This window comes from Larus michahellis, chromosome 7 (assembly GCF_964199755.1).
Source record: "Larus michahellis chromosome 7, bLarMic1.1, whole genome shotgun sequence".
In the NCBI taxonomy this organism is placed as follows: domain Eukaryota; kingdom Metazoa; phylum Chordata; class Aves; order Charadriiformes; family Laridae; genus Larus; species Larus michahellis.
In genome coordinates this window covers 54,936,929-54,954,625 of record NC_133902.1, presented here as the reverse complement: position 1 = coordinate 54,954,625, position 17,697 = coordinate 54,936,929, and the positions used below count along the sequence as shown (strand labels likewise).

Genomic DNA, 17,697 nt, shown 5'->3' with positions numbered 1-17,697 from the left:
AGCGCTCAGCTGGGGGAAGCCCTTCTCGGCTTGGCAGGAGGTATGGACGTGTTTTGGAAGTACCCTCAAGAAACGAGGGGCTATGTGGTTGGACCATAGCACACGGCTGCAAAAAGTGTTTATTGCCTCTTGTTTTCCTACTCTGGTGACTTCACTCGGACCGTTTCTGACCCGCTTCTGGTGGTCATATCTATCTCTCAGTACCAAATAGTGGACAAGAGAATGACTCCATATGCAAAATCCCTTAACATAAAATGTTTTATTTCATATCTTGTCACTTGCCATCAAATATCAGAGTACTAGAACTGTTCCATCCTTTCACTAATATAGGTGCGTGACTGCACCGTGTGCAATACCATGTTTCCGTGCCCCAGCTCAATTAAAATCACTTTGAGCATCAAAATACACAACCTCCATTAATCTATTGTTACGCTTACATGAGTACCTGCTGCTTATTAGATATCGCCGTGTGCAATTTTTTGTGCATTTTTTGTCTTTGTATTCTTCATAGCAGTAAAACTTCTTCAGTAAAACTTTGAGGAAAAGTTTATGGAAACATTTGAGAACTAGAGCGAACATTTTTGGGCAATTATTATTTGCATAACTTCTCTGACACAGTGGAAATATAACAAGTAATGTCACAGGTCATTGGTGGGCTCTTAATTTTGTCAACCTCTGGAAGTCAAAATTAAAATCCTTCTGTTGTTTATATATTTGTGTTTCAAATCAACATGCGTTGGCTTTAAATCCGGCATATATACACCAGTCAGTTTTCTAGCAGTTTCATATTAGTTCTAGTGATTAGGCACTAATTATGAATAGTATTATGAATAATTCTGCCTTCCCACTAGGACTAGCTGCTGCAAATGAAAGGTTCAGAGACCAACAATAGAGTAAGAACAGCAGAGCCTCCTCCATGGTGGAATCCAACCAATTTACTTGTCACTTAACCAAAATTGAGTTTTGTTTCCTAATGCCTTAAGAAAAAATGTCATAGAATCATATCAAAATATTGTAGAGTTGGAAGGGACCTTAAAGACCATCTAGTTCCAACCCCCCTGCCCTGGGCAGGGACACCTCCCACCAGACCAGGTTGCTCAAAGCCCCATCCAGCCTGGCCTTGAACACCTCCAGGGATGGGGCAGCCACAGCTTCTCTGGGCAACCTGTTCCAGTGTCTCACCACCCTCAGAGTAAAGAATTTCTTCCTGATATCCAATCTAAATCTCCCCTCTTTCAGTTTGAGGCCGTTACCCCGTGTCCTATCATTACACTCCTTCCAGGCATGGGGCAGCCACAGCCTCTCAAAGATTTAAAGTGTCTTTCATCTCAGAATAAATAAAATAATGCAAATGCAATATTTTCAATCTGATTTCAAATACTATGGTTTTGTATAAGTCATGTTTTGCTTTTTCTTTCTATTAACTTGGTTAATAGATCATTAAAAGGTCATTGTCTATGATCTCTGTTTCACACCAGACTTTGGTTTTTTTGGCGTTTGCTTTTATTTTTGTTGGTTTTTAATTTAATTTGCAAGTACAGTTTTGGGGAGAAAAAGACTTGTTTAGTTGATAGTTAATGGGGAAGCAGAACTGCATATTTTTCTTTTCTTGCTGTCAAATGCCAAGCTGAGGCACGGCATCAAGTAATTTGGTTGTTGCTGACATTAAGTAATGCTGCAGCTGGGACTCTGTAGCGGGGAGGTTAGGGGCTCTGCAGACCTGCGTAAAGATGTGCTGTTAACAAGCCTTGAGCAGACCAGTAGTGTCCGAACCAATCTTTCCGGCAGGAGAGATTTGATCGGAAACTCAGGATGAAGGGCAAGTTCTAATATTCGCTTCAGAATTATTACCTTACCAAAAAAAACCAAAACAACCCAACATCAAAGAAAGGAGATTTCTAATCAGGAACATGGAAGTGCTGGGTGAGAATCTTACTTTTATTTCACTTTGCATATTTCATTTATTATGGTTGAGGTAGATACATTTATGATTTACTTCTTTTCCTTGGTGAGCCCTGAGTACCTCCTCATAGGTGTTCACAGACTGGAATCCTCAATTACATTGCAGTAGTTCCCTAACCTGCAAAATTTACTGCTTCATCCCAAAGGAAAGCTGCACGTTGAGATAAAGATCAGCTCTGTCCATTGCCGTCAAATACAGGCTGTCGCTTTTCTATTCTACATATGCACAATTTAAACTAACTTAAGGATTCATTGTGTTTACCTGTCTAGATCAAAATGAGATGTATTTGTTCCCCTTTGGCATAAAGTGAAATTATTAGCATGTGCAAAGTTTTCTTTAAAGTAGATTCTTAATATAAATTAATTTTATATATATATATTTAAAATAGAAATTTAAAGTGTAGCTTTTGTCAAATTAGTTCTTCTACAGCAGAGCCTATGTCTTCATCCAAGATCACCCTCAGGTTTGATGTCACTGATTATATTTAATGACTTAAATCTAAGCCAAGAGCTCTGCGGACAGTAGTACTGAAGCACATACCAGCACAGCTGTGACGTTGCATACCTGTAGCAAAATGAAATGATTAGATGAGAAAGTAAGACTAAAACAAGCATACAGGAGTAGTACCCACAGCAAACCCGTCAGCTTCCAGCGGTGTACAACATTGTGATTTTTCAGAGTTAGAAACATCATTGCATTTAATAGCCACCGATATATTCTTCCACGAATTTGCTGGAAAGGAGAAATCCCCATCCTTGCTGTTGACTAGTGATTCACCACGACTTTAAATTCTCGGGTTTCAAAACTGGGGTCTGAAGCTTTTGGGATCTAAAGACTACACCTCTAATTATAATCCTAGCCTTCCTTCAGGTCTGCCTGAGATTCCTAAAGCTTGCAAACTGTGGATTTTTGATTAGTTTAATATAATCCTATATAACGATGATTATTGTAGCATTTTCTGTATAAGATGGATGAGACACGTTCTCAAATGCCAGCTATTACTGACATTTAATCTGGTATAGGTCATAAAATACCAAGGCGGAAGAACTGTTATAATTTATTTTTCACGTTAATAATAAATTTTAAATAAATGAATATCGCAAAAATGCTGTCTTTTTCATTCTCTGTAACTTTAAATAGAAAAAGTTGGTTGACAAATCACAAATTTGATGACAAAGCATTCTTATTTTAAAGTAGATATCTGTATTGTGATAGATGTAGGTGATGCAGAAACCATGATTTTAAATCTGAAGAATTGAATGGGTACGCTTCTTGCATTTCATGGTGCCAAACAGTCCATGTAACTAATGTTTCTCAAACTGGGTTGAAAGGGCCATGTCTCAAATTCTGGGAAAGAAAAGCCACTGGAGAAGTGGGGTTATGCTTGGGAAATAATAGCCTCCTGCGTCTAGAAAATTGCTTTTAAAAAGCGAGTGACTGCTAAGTGCTGTCCTGATTTGCTCCGTAGCTCTAGGACAAAAGTTAAACCCACCAAGCTCCAGACTGCTTTCCTGTTCGCCTGCGTTTCACCAGGCTGCGAGTCGGACACACTTTCAGGGTCTGTCTTCCACCCTCCTGCCCCGTCCCGAACAAGTACTGAACAATTAATGAAAATTTCCCCCCCGCCCTGCCCCCAAAATCCTATTCTTAAAAAGTAATTTTTAAAATTGTCTCTTTTCAACTAAAGGAAAAAGTTGTTTATCAAATGGAAGAAAAAATAGACTCTGACTGCATGTACTAATATATTGTGAAAATTAAATAGCTTCAGGAAAAGTACTGTGTTTATTTTTTCTGTGAATGAGCTTCAGTACAATACTAATTAAATCTTTGAAAATAAGTCTTTGAATATGCGTAGTCTGCTATGTGCTTTGGTTCATGTAAATATTGCAAACGGTCAAGTGGCACCGTGTTGTTGCTCCAGCAATCGTTCAAAGCAGAATAATAAAAAAATATTACATTAAAAGTACATATCTCTAGTTGAGTTTGTATAGCATATACAAAAAGGAGAGCATATATGTCAAGACCCTGAGTGTCTGCTGAGGAAACAGAATTTCAATTTTCAATGGCAAAATTATCTCACTGCTTCTTGTATATTTGATAAAACATACAGTAGTTGAAATTAACCATCTAATCCTCAGAAATAATTACTCAGGGTAATCCAAGAGCTGCATTCATCATCATGCTTTCTCCAGGCTCGAGTTACAGATTTAAGTATATCTAACAGCGTGTGCATGATTTGAATGTAAACACGCATTTTACAAATATATAAAAGTCTGTGAAATAGCATTATAAAGACTTCCTGGTACAATTTGTCTGTCAGGTTGAAAGTCTACTTAAGTGATGATATAAAAGCATGTTACATGATGGTTTGAGTGTCTTTATAAAATGAATTTTCTCAGTGGATCAACACAGCAATTTGGCACAGCTGGTTTGTGATAAACTGGGAATAATCAATGTTTCTTCAGTCTTATTCTAATTGAAGTGCTTGTAGTAACGCACGGGGAAGTACACTTACAGTCTGAAAGGACTCTACTTCCAGATTTCCACATCTGATTTAAATCCAAAGCCATACACTTTCAGATGAATGCCAATAACTTGACAAATTAAATACTAATGTGCAGGGCCCTTAATGAATCCACTGAATCCACAAATACAACTGCAATGTGTCTTTTGATTAAAAATAACAGTTATTAAAACTTTGCATATGTTTATGAAAAAAATGACATAGAAGGTAAAATTTTATTGACTAAACTTTTGTATTGGGAATAAACTTCCAAAATTCAGACAACATCCTTTTGTTCAGAAGAAAGAGAAATACAGTGAAAAAGCACCATTGCTGCACAATATTACTCAAGGTAATTACACGGCTTTAATGAAAGAATATTGAACTGTGTTTAGACAGAAAGCAGATTAAGCAAGTATAAATTTGATATATGCTAAGGGATGCAGTTTTTCAAGAGTATGTCTCAGCTGTAATCTTATTGTTGTTGGGGCCAGGAAAAAAAACACACTTAACTCTTATGATGATAATGCGTGTAAGACAAACTTTCCTTTCAGTTTTATCCTCTAGAAAAACCAATGAATTGGATTTTTGTTTCTATGGGTGTTTTGCTTTGAGTTATTGGTGTTATATTCCAGCCATGCATTGTTTTAGCATGTACAGAAACTCACACCTATTCGTAAGCGGAGCAAGAAAGAGAATGTGGTAGGGTTGATGTGGGTTTGCTACGTATTTACTCTGTGTGGGGAAGTAGAACTTCCGAGAGAAAACTGAAACTGTGAAAAGATATCAAAAGATAGAAAGTTAGCTGTGCATCTTACTACCGTGTGTTATTCCTGCTGCACCAAGGGATGGTAGACAGGCGCACTGGAGCGCCTTTTGCAGTTACCTCCCTGCAGAGGAGGCCTATTTGGGTGGAAAAGGGAGGGGACAAAACTTTTTAAGGGACATTATGACCTTTAAAAAGCTTTACTTTATGTATTGCCATTGCTAAGACAAAAGAAAGTGAAGGCTTTTATTCCCTCAGAAGTGGAAAGGATCTTGGCTTTATACTTGGCATATTTCTAGAGATGGACAGTTTTAGTAGGGAAAAAGGAAAGGAAAAAAGGAAAAAAAAAAAACAGTTGCAGGATTTTTCTCTTTTCCCCCATGTTGTGCTGCTCTGTTCAGTAAGAACTCCACAGATTATGACAATTTGTAGCTACTTTAGCAGTGAACCAGAATTGCTCTTTTTTTAATCCATCCTCCAAATTCACAGCTGTTTACCCCATTTGCTGCTCAGACTGCCGCCCGTGTGACTGCAAATGAGAAAAACTTTCTTTGAACCGGTGATTTCTCTGTAAAGAGAAAGGTGTTTTGTTAGAAATGTCCCCCTGAAGGCATTTGGGTTGAGCTTTTGCTGATTTTGCCCTTGTTCTGTGTGATTCGAGCTGGGCTGTGTGCGATGGGAATGAGTTCTCTAACTGGGTTTTACTTCTATCTGCAGCTCAGCTCTGGGCTGCTTCCCGCGTGGCACTGAATCTGCAGCTCTCCTTGAGAAGAAACTGTTATTATTTTACTCTTATGCACTCATCGTTAGGATTCCAAAATACTATGAACGCTTGAAACACATGGCCTCCCTCAGGTTGCAGAAATCATGGAGGAGCATTAATAGAATTTCATTCCTATCTAGCACAAAACCCATCCGCTCAATATTTCCTTCCAAAATGAGTTACAAAAATTAAAGGCTCTGTGCTGGAGAGCCTGCTAGTGTTTACACCACCACCCCGCCACTGTCCCCCTGCCCCCCCCGAAATAGCATGGATTTGCAAGGGGAAATTATCCTCAAGGAGATGGGTGCTGCGTTGAGCTAGAAAGAAGCCAAAAGGGGGAACCCAAATGCCCTAATCTAATGGCTTTACATTTCTGCCCTGGGGAAAAACTTGTCTTTGCCCCAATCCTGGCAATTTCTTTAAATGTGGGTGTGTTAGCAAGTAGAGCAAGTAGTACTCTTCAGGAACCGAAGATTTGTCTGGTACAGTAAGGGCTCATTTACTACCAAAAATGGGCTAAATCTGAGTGTGGCTGATTTCTTTTGCTTGAGATGCAGATGAAAAAGAAAACTGCTGAACCCAGAAATCAACTTAATCATCAACAGAGGGGAAAATGTTCCTGGACCGTGCTATAAAGCATGTTTTTAATTAAATGCAATGTAAATTAAATGAAATCACATTCATTTTGATTAAATGCAGTAGAAATCAGATACAGGACTGCATGGCAGTCCCCTTCTGAGAATCCAGTAAGTAAATCCACAAGTCGTAAGTAGATCCCGATACCATAAGATTGGATTTACAAGCAGAGTGTCCCACACAAGTTTTCACACAGTCTTTTTAATTAAGTGTTTTGATCACCTCCTCTGAAGAAGGTTCCCTGTTCACCACAGTCCCAATAATTTTAATTTCCTACAGTGGATCTGTCTGTGTTTACAATTTGTCCTGCAGTACATCTGGCTGGTGCCTCTCCATGCCAAGGGTCTTCTCATTAGGTTTTAAACCGATTAAATTGCACCTCATTTCTAGTACTCCAATTCAGAGGTTTTTCCCACACTGTAATCCCTCTTCTAAATTAGAAAAAAGCCCCCAACTTGTTGTCTCTCATTTTTTCCCAAAATCAGCAGGATATCCTTAGTGGCTCTCTGTCTCGATAATGATCCTTTCAGTGTAATTTCTGATAATTAAATATTGCTCTTTCTTCTCTTAGCTCCTGTTGAGGTATGCTATCATCTAGTTTACTTTAATATGGGTAGTTCTGGTCCATGGCAGTAACTTTGTCTAAGAAAGCAGCCTTCTTTCTATCTATACTTTATTAATTTACCTCTGATGGTTGACTCTTCCCTGCAGTCTGCCAAGCTCTCTGTCATTCTTCCCTTCAAAGTCTGCCCCAGCAATTCCCACCTTCTTGAGATTAAGCTGGTGGACCTGTAACTACTTCAGAAGAACATTCTTTCTGGTTCTTCAACTTAAGTACAAGGTGCTACGCTTTAAATGTGTGTGTGCTTGTAATCCTTTTCCTACCAAGTAGCACTTACACTAACACATCTTTATCTCTGATAAGAGAAGACCAAAGGAAGAGAGAAATGGATGGAGAGGCAAAAGATGGCATTTTCCCTGGCATTGCTGTTTGACTGCCACGTGGCAGCTGGCACGGGTTGGGTCTCATTGACAGTTGCCTTAATATATGATCTTCAGGTAACTCCATAGGATACCACATCTTCCTTCCACAGAATGAGGAGAGTGCGTAATTTGGATACGTCTGTGATTAAAGTGTCCTTTTAGCCTCCACTCTTCCATTTGCTCTTAAGCCACACATACTGTCAGATGTATGGTGGTTTATTTTGTGTACTTCTCTCTGGTTTGTGCATGCCTGAAACTGTGTTTTGCTGCTCCTCGTTGTGGATTGAGGTTACTGTGCCATAACACATTCCTCTTCCGTAGGTCCACCGAAGGAGCATTTGAGGTTTAAAAGCCAACCTGGGAATTAAAGGAGCAATAAGAGGTGGGAATAGGCTGGCTTGGGAGTTATACAGGGAACAGCTTAGAGTCCGAGGCCTGGCAGCTGAATAGATGAGCTTCTGGACATGGTGACAAGTGCACCTCTTCCCTAGTACGAAGAGTAACGAGAGACTGAGGAGGGAAATAAAGAATAAAAAGTAACAATAGTGGCGCATGAATATACTCAACTGTGAAGCACAATTGCATGTGTCAAGAAAAAAATTGAAAACTACTTAATGATACCTTATAATATTGTTCCATACATGGGTTTTTTTGCAGAATTTTGAAATTTTGCCCTGCAAATGTCTGATTTTCTGAAATCGAGAATTTTCAGTCATCCAAATGTAGCTTTACGAGGAAAACGTACTTCTTTCTCAGCTAATGAAATAGCTGGTTTGTCAACATGGTGACTGAGAGCTTGGAAAACAAAAGGGAGTGACAAGAGAGAAGTTGCTGTAAGAGAACAGTGGTGATGAGGGAGGCGTATAATGTTGGCAGCTGAACTGAGACAGAAACTGTCTGGGTTTGAAAGGAAGTTTCTATGGAGGGCAGATGTCTTCTGTCAGGAAAGAACCTTCTGAGGCCCTCCTAATGTGTTTTTGGGGCCTGATAATGAAGGAAAGATGAATCTGTGACTGGTATGAGAATAGGGACTGAGAAGTTCACTGTCGCTTTTGTCTCGTGGTAGCATTCTGCTCCTCTGGAATTAGTTTTATTTGGTAAAATGACTTTATTGCTATTTGTAGTCAGTGGGTTTGTCAGATGAGGCTATTTTAAAACGTTACAGAGATTTCATTGCTCAGATGTGGAGGGAATATTCCCTGTGTTTCCCTAGTTGAAATCAAACTCTTGTTGGAAAAACTCCAACCATAACTTTTTAAGACTAAGTTGTTAAGTTATGAAACGGGTTGTATTTCATAGACTGGAGAAAGTCAGCTAAACCCTGGGAAATCAGCAGAGGGAGGAGAATGGCAGTAAATCAGCAGTGTAATAGAGCTGTGAAAATAGAAAGTGTCATGCAGTGATGGCTGAATCTCCAGCTGATGCAGGGAGGTTGCAGTACAGACACTGGTGAACTCCTCTCTGGAACAGTGCATCCAGTGCTGACCATGCTTGTTCAATAGCATGACCGAAAATTGGAATAACTGCACAGAAGGGCAACATAAAGAGCCTGTCGTACGAGATTGACAAAGATTGACTTTCTTTGCTTGTCTCTAGCTGCTAGGAAGAGAGTGAAAGAATTTGACTGCCATCTAGAAATACCTTTGGAGGGCAAGACAGCTGAAAAGCACTGTTTAAGCCAAATAAGTGTGTTGCAGAAATGGGTAGGTATAATTTAGCCTTGAGAAGGTATCATCATTAGTTGTAAGATGTAGATTCCTAACTGTTGGAACAACAACGAAACCATTCTGGAAGAGCTTCTGGACGGAACATTGGGTCAAAACAACTAAATACTTTTACAAGTTGAAGACGTTTGAAAAAATAGCAGTATAGGATGCCTGCAAAGCACCTGGACTTGATGAAGAGGATGGCTCTCATTGTTCTTGATTTGTAATAGGGTTTCTACAGTTTCAAAGAGCCAGGAGAACATTCAGAATTTCTATGCATGAAGAGGTCTGTAGCTTTCAATAGGTAACAAGCCTTAATAATATTCAATTTAATGCCAAAATTTTTACTATTTTATAGCAACGTAAATTAGCATCCTCACTGGTAGTCTCAGGAAATAAAGGCTGTAATGAACACCACCCTCCCTGTCCCTGTCGGAGCTGGTCCCTCAAGGCCAGTACCCAACGCGTAGCGCTTGGGCTGTACAGGGTCAGTATTCCTGCTGGAATTGCTCTCTGAATTGATAAAAAATTTCACCACCCTCTGCTGAAAATGGATAGGCAAATCCAGCATCATTTGTAAGCAGAAAAATTAGCCTTGAGCTGAAATAAATACTACTACAATATATCCTTGAGAACTCCCAAGGCAAAGGAAATACAGTGTAAGTGGGGGTCAGCTTCATGTCTTATAAGTGCAATTCCAATTTAAACCTCATTCTAAAAATCTGCGTTAGTTTTTCAAATACAGAATTGCATTTCAAGATTACACGGTAAAGCATTTAATTTTCTTAATTTAATTTTCAGTACGCTTTGATCATACGGCAGCATTTAGGCAGCGACTTCCTTGTTCTGTCTTTTGCCTCTACATTAAAAGATAAAGTTTTATTATTGTCAGTCTCTAGGAGACTACATGTAACACTGTAACAACTTATTTTAAATGTATTAGGTGTTGGCCTTGTCATTGCTGATGAAAAATATATATATATACACACGTGTGTGTGTTATATGCATCTATATGCACACAATTCTTTGGCTGTTTTTGTTCCAAGTTAAACATTTGCTTTGCAGACATAATTTTTACTTTGCACGTCATCTGTAGTATGCACGTTTTGATTTATATGGACCTGAATGTTAAGTATGTGTTTCTTAAAATGCTCTTAAAGTACACCTGGGACACAGAATTACAATGAAGGACAAGACAGGAATTCAAAATGATTTCGATAAATAGAAATCCCTGTCAGGAATGGAGTTATCCCTCAGGAATATTGTAGGTAAAGTTTATTCTGCCTTATGGCCTGGTGATGGACTACATGACGTTTCAAATTCTCCTCAAGCCCCATTTTATGATTCTGTGATCAATTCATTTTGGCATTTGACAGCTGCTGTACATATACCATAGATAATTCTACCACCTTAATACTTTTAATGATTTTTGAATTTATATAACTTGCACGCGAAACACTTTAACTACATTTAAAATGTATTCTTATTTATTTGAAGACAGTAATAATAAAGGATATAGGTCTCATTTGGCTCTTTAGCAAATGTATTCTTTCCAGCCTAAAACAAACTGCAATGCTGAATTTCTATGAGAAGTTTCTATGAGACGCAAGACTCTGAATTAGTACTCTTTAACATAAAGCTATCTCAAGGTTTATGTACTGTTGATCCAATGTTATCCCCATTAGCGATAATAACTAGGAGATAATTCACTTCATTAGGAAAATGAAATCCAAATTCTCAAAGTAGTTTTAGTAACAGTCAGTCTGGAATCAGATTATTCTTTAGAGCATGTTAAAGTCATGGCAAGGTGGTCTTCAGATCGCGAGCATCACTTAGTCTCACAAATAGGTAATCTTGTTAAAATATTGTCACGTTAATCAAAATTGATTTGTGTGTACTAGATCCGGTGAATGCTAATAAAGTATCAGGTTAGGAAGCTTTAGTAGCAATTTGAAGTCTTTGATAGTTTCCCGTTGTTCTTGGATGGAATGACTCATTGGATTGTGGAAACATTTTAAAGCCTGAACATCCTTCCAAGGCTGGATACTACTCCAGACTAAAGCATCTTCTTTAGAAATATATTTTCAAAAACATGACAGTGCGGATCGCTGTGTTTGTTATACCTCACACACAGTGAATTGTTCTCCAAACCATGTAAGTGCTTTGTGGATTTGTCACTCTTTGGTGTGTGTAAAGATCTTGCCATTTTTTATGAATAATGGTTAAAGCAATATTTAAGATTGTAATGTGAGCTCTGTATGTATGAATACCATCCGTTTAAAAGACAAGTATGTTCCATTTCAAAGAAAATTCTGTGTAATTGTGAATTTGTAAGAAGATAAGGTGATTTATTTTTTTTTTGGTAATTATATGATTATCAATATGGAATATACGGGTTATGGGTAGATGAACCCCCTGGAATGGGAAGAACAAAAACTTCCCTTGCAGAGAGCCACCAGGAGCTTTGCACTCTGCTCACACCCTTTGAAACTTACAACATCTTATTTTCTTTCAACAGAAAGCTTTTCTTTACAGACTACGGGAATGCTGCCAAGGTTGAGCGATGTGACATGGATGGAATGAACAGGACGTGGATAGTAGACTCTAAAATTGAACAGCCAACTGCTCTTGCACTCGACCTCGTCAATAAATATGTGTACTGGGTTGACATATACCTGGATAGTGTGGAAGTTGTTGACTATCAAGGGAGAAAGAGGCATACGATAACTAAAGGAAGACAAGTAGGTATTTATTTGCAAATGAGTAAAAAGTAATGATATCAATAAATGAATGTACGTAATGTTAACAGTTACAGTAATTTCATATTTTTTTCTCTTTTTAGTTTGAATGTCTTAGACATTAAAAGATCCATCTGCATATTTTGTTTTATTTGCAATTTAGCCCATTTTGCAACCTATGGACAAGCTTCCATGCAGTGTCTCATTAACAATGCACCGTGTAGGTCACACTCCCCATCGCAAAAGGCTTCAGGAGGGAAAATATGGGTCGATGGAAAGATACTAGGGGATAAATTATTAATGACAAGAAGATGTCCATGCCAATTTGGGAAGAAGAGACTAACAGGCACAAGAATGTGAAAGAAACAGAAGAGCAAAAGCTATTCACCTGTTCAGACCAATCTGGATGCCCTTAAATCATATTTTGTTGATGGCAATGATGCCTTTCCCAGTTGATCCAGATGTTCGGTGTCATAAATACAAATGCTGAGACTGTATGAGTGTTTGCGCAGGAGTATATCAATGCGTTATTGTCACTTCAGCTTGGGGAGCAGGGTCGTAGGCAGCAGGGAAAGGAAGGGGTTCCCTGGCAGTCCTGAGGCTTGTAAATTGAGGGGAAATCAGCAGTGACCAAACTGGTCCTGGCTGCTACTTGGACTCCCAGAGCTGGTGTGGGTACCGTGTTCACATCTGCTTCTGCCTGAGCTTAAACACGTGCAGACAGAATAGACATTTTACCTATTCTGCTGTCATTCTTTGCTTGCTTCCAAGTAATCACTGTTTACCAAGAGGCAACTAGTATAACTACCATTTAAAAATAGGCAGAAAACGTGACAAAAACCAGTTTAGGTCACCTGACTAAATAGCGAACACCGTCCTATTTTTTTACCAAATTACTCCTAGTCTTTAGCCAGTTGTTCTGGAATAACAGGTCTTGGAAACTCTTTTTTTCAGGTAACATTTTGGAATAGATACTTAAAAAAAGAAAGCCATTTTCAGAAGCAACTAACAGATACTTTTACAGGCTTGTAACTGAGTTGTACTGGTGTCATGGGATAGATACTTTCTCTTTGTTCTGAAATTTAGATGCAAAGAGGATTCTTGGTCAAGTTCAGAGGGATCCTTTCTTTTCTAAACTGCCTAAGAAAGGAGAAGGACGTCTGTTTCTTTACATATGGGTGAAGGTATTAAAAAGTTTGCCCTCTTGGTTGGTCACTGCTATCACAAAAGGAGAAGCATATTGGTTGTCTTTCCACTCAAATGAAGAAATTGGTAATTTCAGTAGGTTTTGTGCCTCCATTGGCCAGGATTTAGAACGACTGTTACTCCAAGTTACTCCTCATTAGTCCAAGGAAACAGCAGACCAGAAAACCATTTTCAAGAAATTTTAGGGATTAAAGTTTGTTTCATAAGTACAAGCATATCAAAAGACATGCTTTCGAAATGATACGGGCTTTTATGATTGATAGCCTGGGTGGCTTTCAAAGGACTATTCTTTGTAGCAAGCAAGATTTCCATTCACGCATAAGATAGCTGGAAAGCTTCATGAGATGTAAGAAACAACAAATGCATAAATTAAATACAAATAATTAAGTCATTATAAAATGTGTTGTAAAAAGAGTCACATAGTTTTAATTGTGTAAATATAGAAAAGCTCTCATGGGGGTTAAATAATAAAGCTTTAAACTGAGTGCAAATGGAAATAGGGAAGAAAGGATTATAATGTAGAGAAGAACTCGACAATTTGGTGCAGATGCATCGTTATTTTCAAGGCTGTTTTCTTTTCCATCTTGCTATAATTGGATTGAATTTCTATTGGGTCTTAATCAAACACTTTCATTGATCTCAATTATTTTTCTTTTTTTTTTTTTTTCTTTTTTTTCTTTTCTGGGCAAGGGGAGAATACAATGGCAAGATTTGGTCAACTGGGACGTAATTTCCAGAAAAGACTGAAATATTTGAAGCACGACAGGGATTTCTTGTTTGGGTATTTTTGGGGTTTTTTTTTCGTTGTTTTGGTTTGGGTTTTTTTTGGTGACGTATGTCTGAATTTGTGAGTAAATGAGCTAAGTAAATACTCTGTGGTGAACAATTTATTGATTAAACTAAGATATTCAGTCTGTGAATATATGAGCATCTGCCAACAAATTCTCTTTAATTTGTTCAGCTTTCAAAATTGCCAATGAGCTATTTTACATTTTCTAAATCTATAAATCAATCACAACTGCTAGATTATCGAACAGTTCATGTTCGAGCTGTGATTGGCTAACTAACTAATGTTAGGTAATTTTTAATCAATGTACCCAGACACATCACAGATTAATACAATTTTAGAATTCACTTTTTGAGAAGCAAGCAGTACCGTGTGACCATAACCATATTCAAAGATGCCAACACAAGCATAGCTGAGGGAATTTATTTGTTTATTCATTTTTTTTTTTTACTTAAGGAAATATCCAGTGGGTATATCTTGCACTATTTGCCTTGCTTTGATTATAACATAATCAAAAAATACATCAATTCAACCTGTAAATTGTGTTTTAAATATCTATATTACTATATTATTAGTTAATGCTACTAAATATTAGTTAATTTATCTTAGTTATTATTAGCGAATTAATATTAGTTAATATTAAAATAAGCCATCGCACTTAAAGTATGAAGGAGTTTTAATTTAAAATACAGAAACTGGGAAATTGAGAGGATAAATTAATTTGGATTGCTAAATATTTTGAATTTTCTGTCTTGTAAAAAGGTTTTCTAATTATAAACTTCAGACTACAAGAATGTGAACTACACTTGTAGCGCAGTTTGTATTTATTATTTACAAACATTCATCAACATATTCAGAAATCCTTTTGTACAATTTAGCATGTGCAATTCACAATAGTCTTTGATGTTTACAAATCATAGACATACCTAAAATATCTAGCTAAAATAATATAATTTTTTTCTTTTGCAGATTAGGCATCTTTGTGGTTTGGCAGTATTTGAAAACTATTTATATACAGTTAATTCAGATAACCTCAACATTTTACGAATAAATAGATATAATGGCACTGATGTTCAGTCTCTTGCTAGACTTGACAATGCTAAAGAGATCCGTGTATACCAGAAAAGAACTCAAACAGCAGGTAAGATCAAAATTCCTCTTTCTAGGAAACTTAAACCTAGATATTTCCATCTCAACATGACGGAAAAACTTCTTTATTTTGAGGGTGACAGAGCACTGGAACAGGCTGCCGATGGAGGTCTTGGAGTCTCCTTCTCTGGAGAGATTCAAAACCTGCCTGGATGCTTTCCTGTCCAACCTGCTCTACGTGACCCTGCTCTGGCAGGGGGTTGAACTAGATGATCGCCAACTTTCCAGCCCCCACTATCCTGTGATTCTGTGATATTAGGTGGATGTGTGGTTAAAATTGTTCTTCCAGAAAAATGTATCAGAAGATGCAGTGAAAAGTTGCTGCTTCTTCATCTGCCCTGTTTTCTATGTGCCTACTGCCAGTTTTCCTGTGTCTCTAAGCTCCTAACACAACTGCTTTCTGAGCACTCAGCTTGGAGAACTGCCAGAGAGCCCTGGTCTGCAAGTTTTCTGGCTTCACACACTCAACACTTTCAGAATTTAACACCTTCAAAATTGTTAGATGTCCAATACAGTCCCCACGATTGTGTCTCAGACCTCAGAGATTCCTGGTTCCTCTGGGCCTGCTTTGCAGACAGATGACAAACCTCAAGAGAGCCCCCGTTTTCGGGGTTGCCAAAAAAGCATGGAGATGTGGGCAGCTAGCCTGACTAACTGCCAGCACAGCACCTGGTGAGAGAGGAAATGGCTGTTAAGTTTTTCCTTGGTTTGTATAAATATCATCTTTGCCTTCTGTGAAAGAAATCTTCATTTTCCTCTAGAATGAAAAACTTCTTATAATCCCAGGATTTTTGGTAAAATAGCAATTTCTGAGGTCCACAGTCCCGTATGACTATAATTACGGCTCTGATGGCATGCTTTCTGCACGCAGAACAGGAGTGTGATTTGCGGGAACTTTGTGCAAAGATAGCAAGAGCCAAAATGTTTACAGCGGTGCTTTATGAGATTTATTTTTTTTTTATATGGCTGATAGCAATAAATTGTTGCCATGACTGCTTGGACAGAAAAGCTAATGCATCAATTCTAGTGATCAACATCAATGTTATTAAACAGACTGACTGCTGTTAGAAAAGTTTCTGAAGCGGGAACAAACTCTAAATTGATGTAGACCGGGTGAACTAATTTTCATCCTGTAGCTGAGAGCATTGATTTGCAGATGTCAGCATCTGAAGGAGGCTGCAAAGACTCTTTCCTTGCTCTAGGCCCCCTCTTGTACCCCTGAGGGAGGCAGAGAGGCTGAGTAGAGGAGAGACATGAGCACTGTGTAATCTTTTATTACATCCTGTGATTACTCTGTTCCTCTTGCCCTTTGTTCACTCTGCTATTTCTTTTGTTTTGAATGGACATCTTTGTTGCTTGTCAAGATTCGCTGTAAAAGCTGTCTCTGCTTGGTAGAGTTTCTGTATACCTTTAACAATATCGACCTTAAACCACTTGATTACTTTTTTTTTAAAACAACTAAAAAGCTTGAGGGAAAGAGGAAAGAAGAGAAAAACATTTTTTTGAGCTAAAATACCGTTGGTCTGTTGTAAACCAGCTTAGTAAATGTAGGATAGCAAGGTAAAGTTTGTTTTCTCATTGGATTTACCTTAAAGAGTTTAAGAAAAATGAATTTGATATATTAGTCTACTAATTTAGAACCATGCATTTGAAAATATGAAGTCAAGGGAAAGGAATTCTTTGGCTTCTTCAGCTGGATTTATGTCCCAACTGTACAAATATGGAAAAATGCTACAAGGCTTGTTCTGTTCTTTAGTTTCTGCACAGGCATCTGCCCCAGAAAGGTGCTGTCTAATGGAGTTGAATGAATAGCAAACTGTGTTGGCATGGGATGCGCTCTGTTCTCAGAAAGCCAACCAACCAACCAGCTAAATGAACCAAAGCAACAAATAATAAAAGGGGAAAAGTGTCAGCAACCCCAGGGGAGTGTTGCCTGGCAAACGCTGTGCAGAAGCCTATTCAAAAAGGGGTGATCACATACAAGGATGGGAATGGCTTGAAAGCCACAAGACGGCCCTTTGGATTACTTGTCTGGTTTGGGTATCATCTTAAAAAAACGCACCTTCTTCTGTAGTTATAGTCTGGCGAAAGATTTATTGTGACACAGATTTCCTCTTTTTCCCCGTCTAAACTTTCTACATGCCGATGCATATAATTATCTTGCTTTAAATGGGTTTCAATTGTGCTGTTTCTCACTCGTCGTAGTCAGAAGCCATGCATGTGAAGTGGACCCATATGGAATGCCGGGGGGATGTTCGCACATCTGTCTGCTCAGCAGCAACTACAAAGCACGGACTTGTCGCTGCAGGACTGGCTTCATCTTGGGGAGTGATGGCAGGTCATGCAAAAGTATGTTATCTAAATCAAAGAGTTTGCCGGTCACTTGTATTTCAGGGTATACTTCTGGGTGTTATTTAACATGCTTATCAATAACAATAGAAATCACATGGGCTGCTTTTGGGTAAAATCTGTGACACGTACCTGACACTTTGTATA

The 17,697-nt window shown here is 38.2% G+C and overlaps 1 protein-coding gene across 10 annotated transcripts in view; it reads left to right on the top strand.

Moving 5' to 3' along the window:
• The window catches only part of LRP1B (LDL receptor related protein 1B), a 743,839-nt gene that overhangs the window by 434,807 nt on the left and 291,335 nt on the right, over positions 1-17,697 (top strand). For all 10 annotated transcript variants that reach the window (XM_074595863.1, XM_074595857.1, XM_074595859.1 and 7 more), the window contains 3 exons: positions 11,840-12,062; positions 15,022-15,193; positions 17,407-17,550. In XM_074595863.1, the coding sequence (XP_074451964.1) occupies positions 11,840-12,062; positions 15,022-15,193; positions 17,407-17,550 (539 nt within the window). The remainder of the gene's footprint in view (positions 1-11,839; positions 12,063-15,021; positions 15,194-17,406; positions 17,551-17,697) is intronic.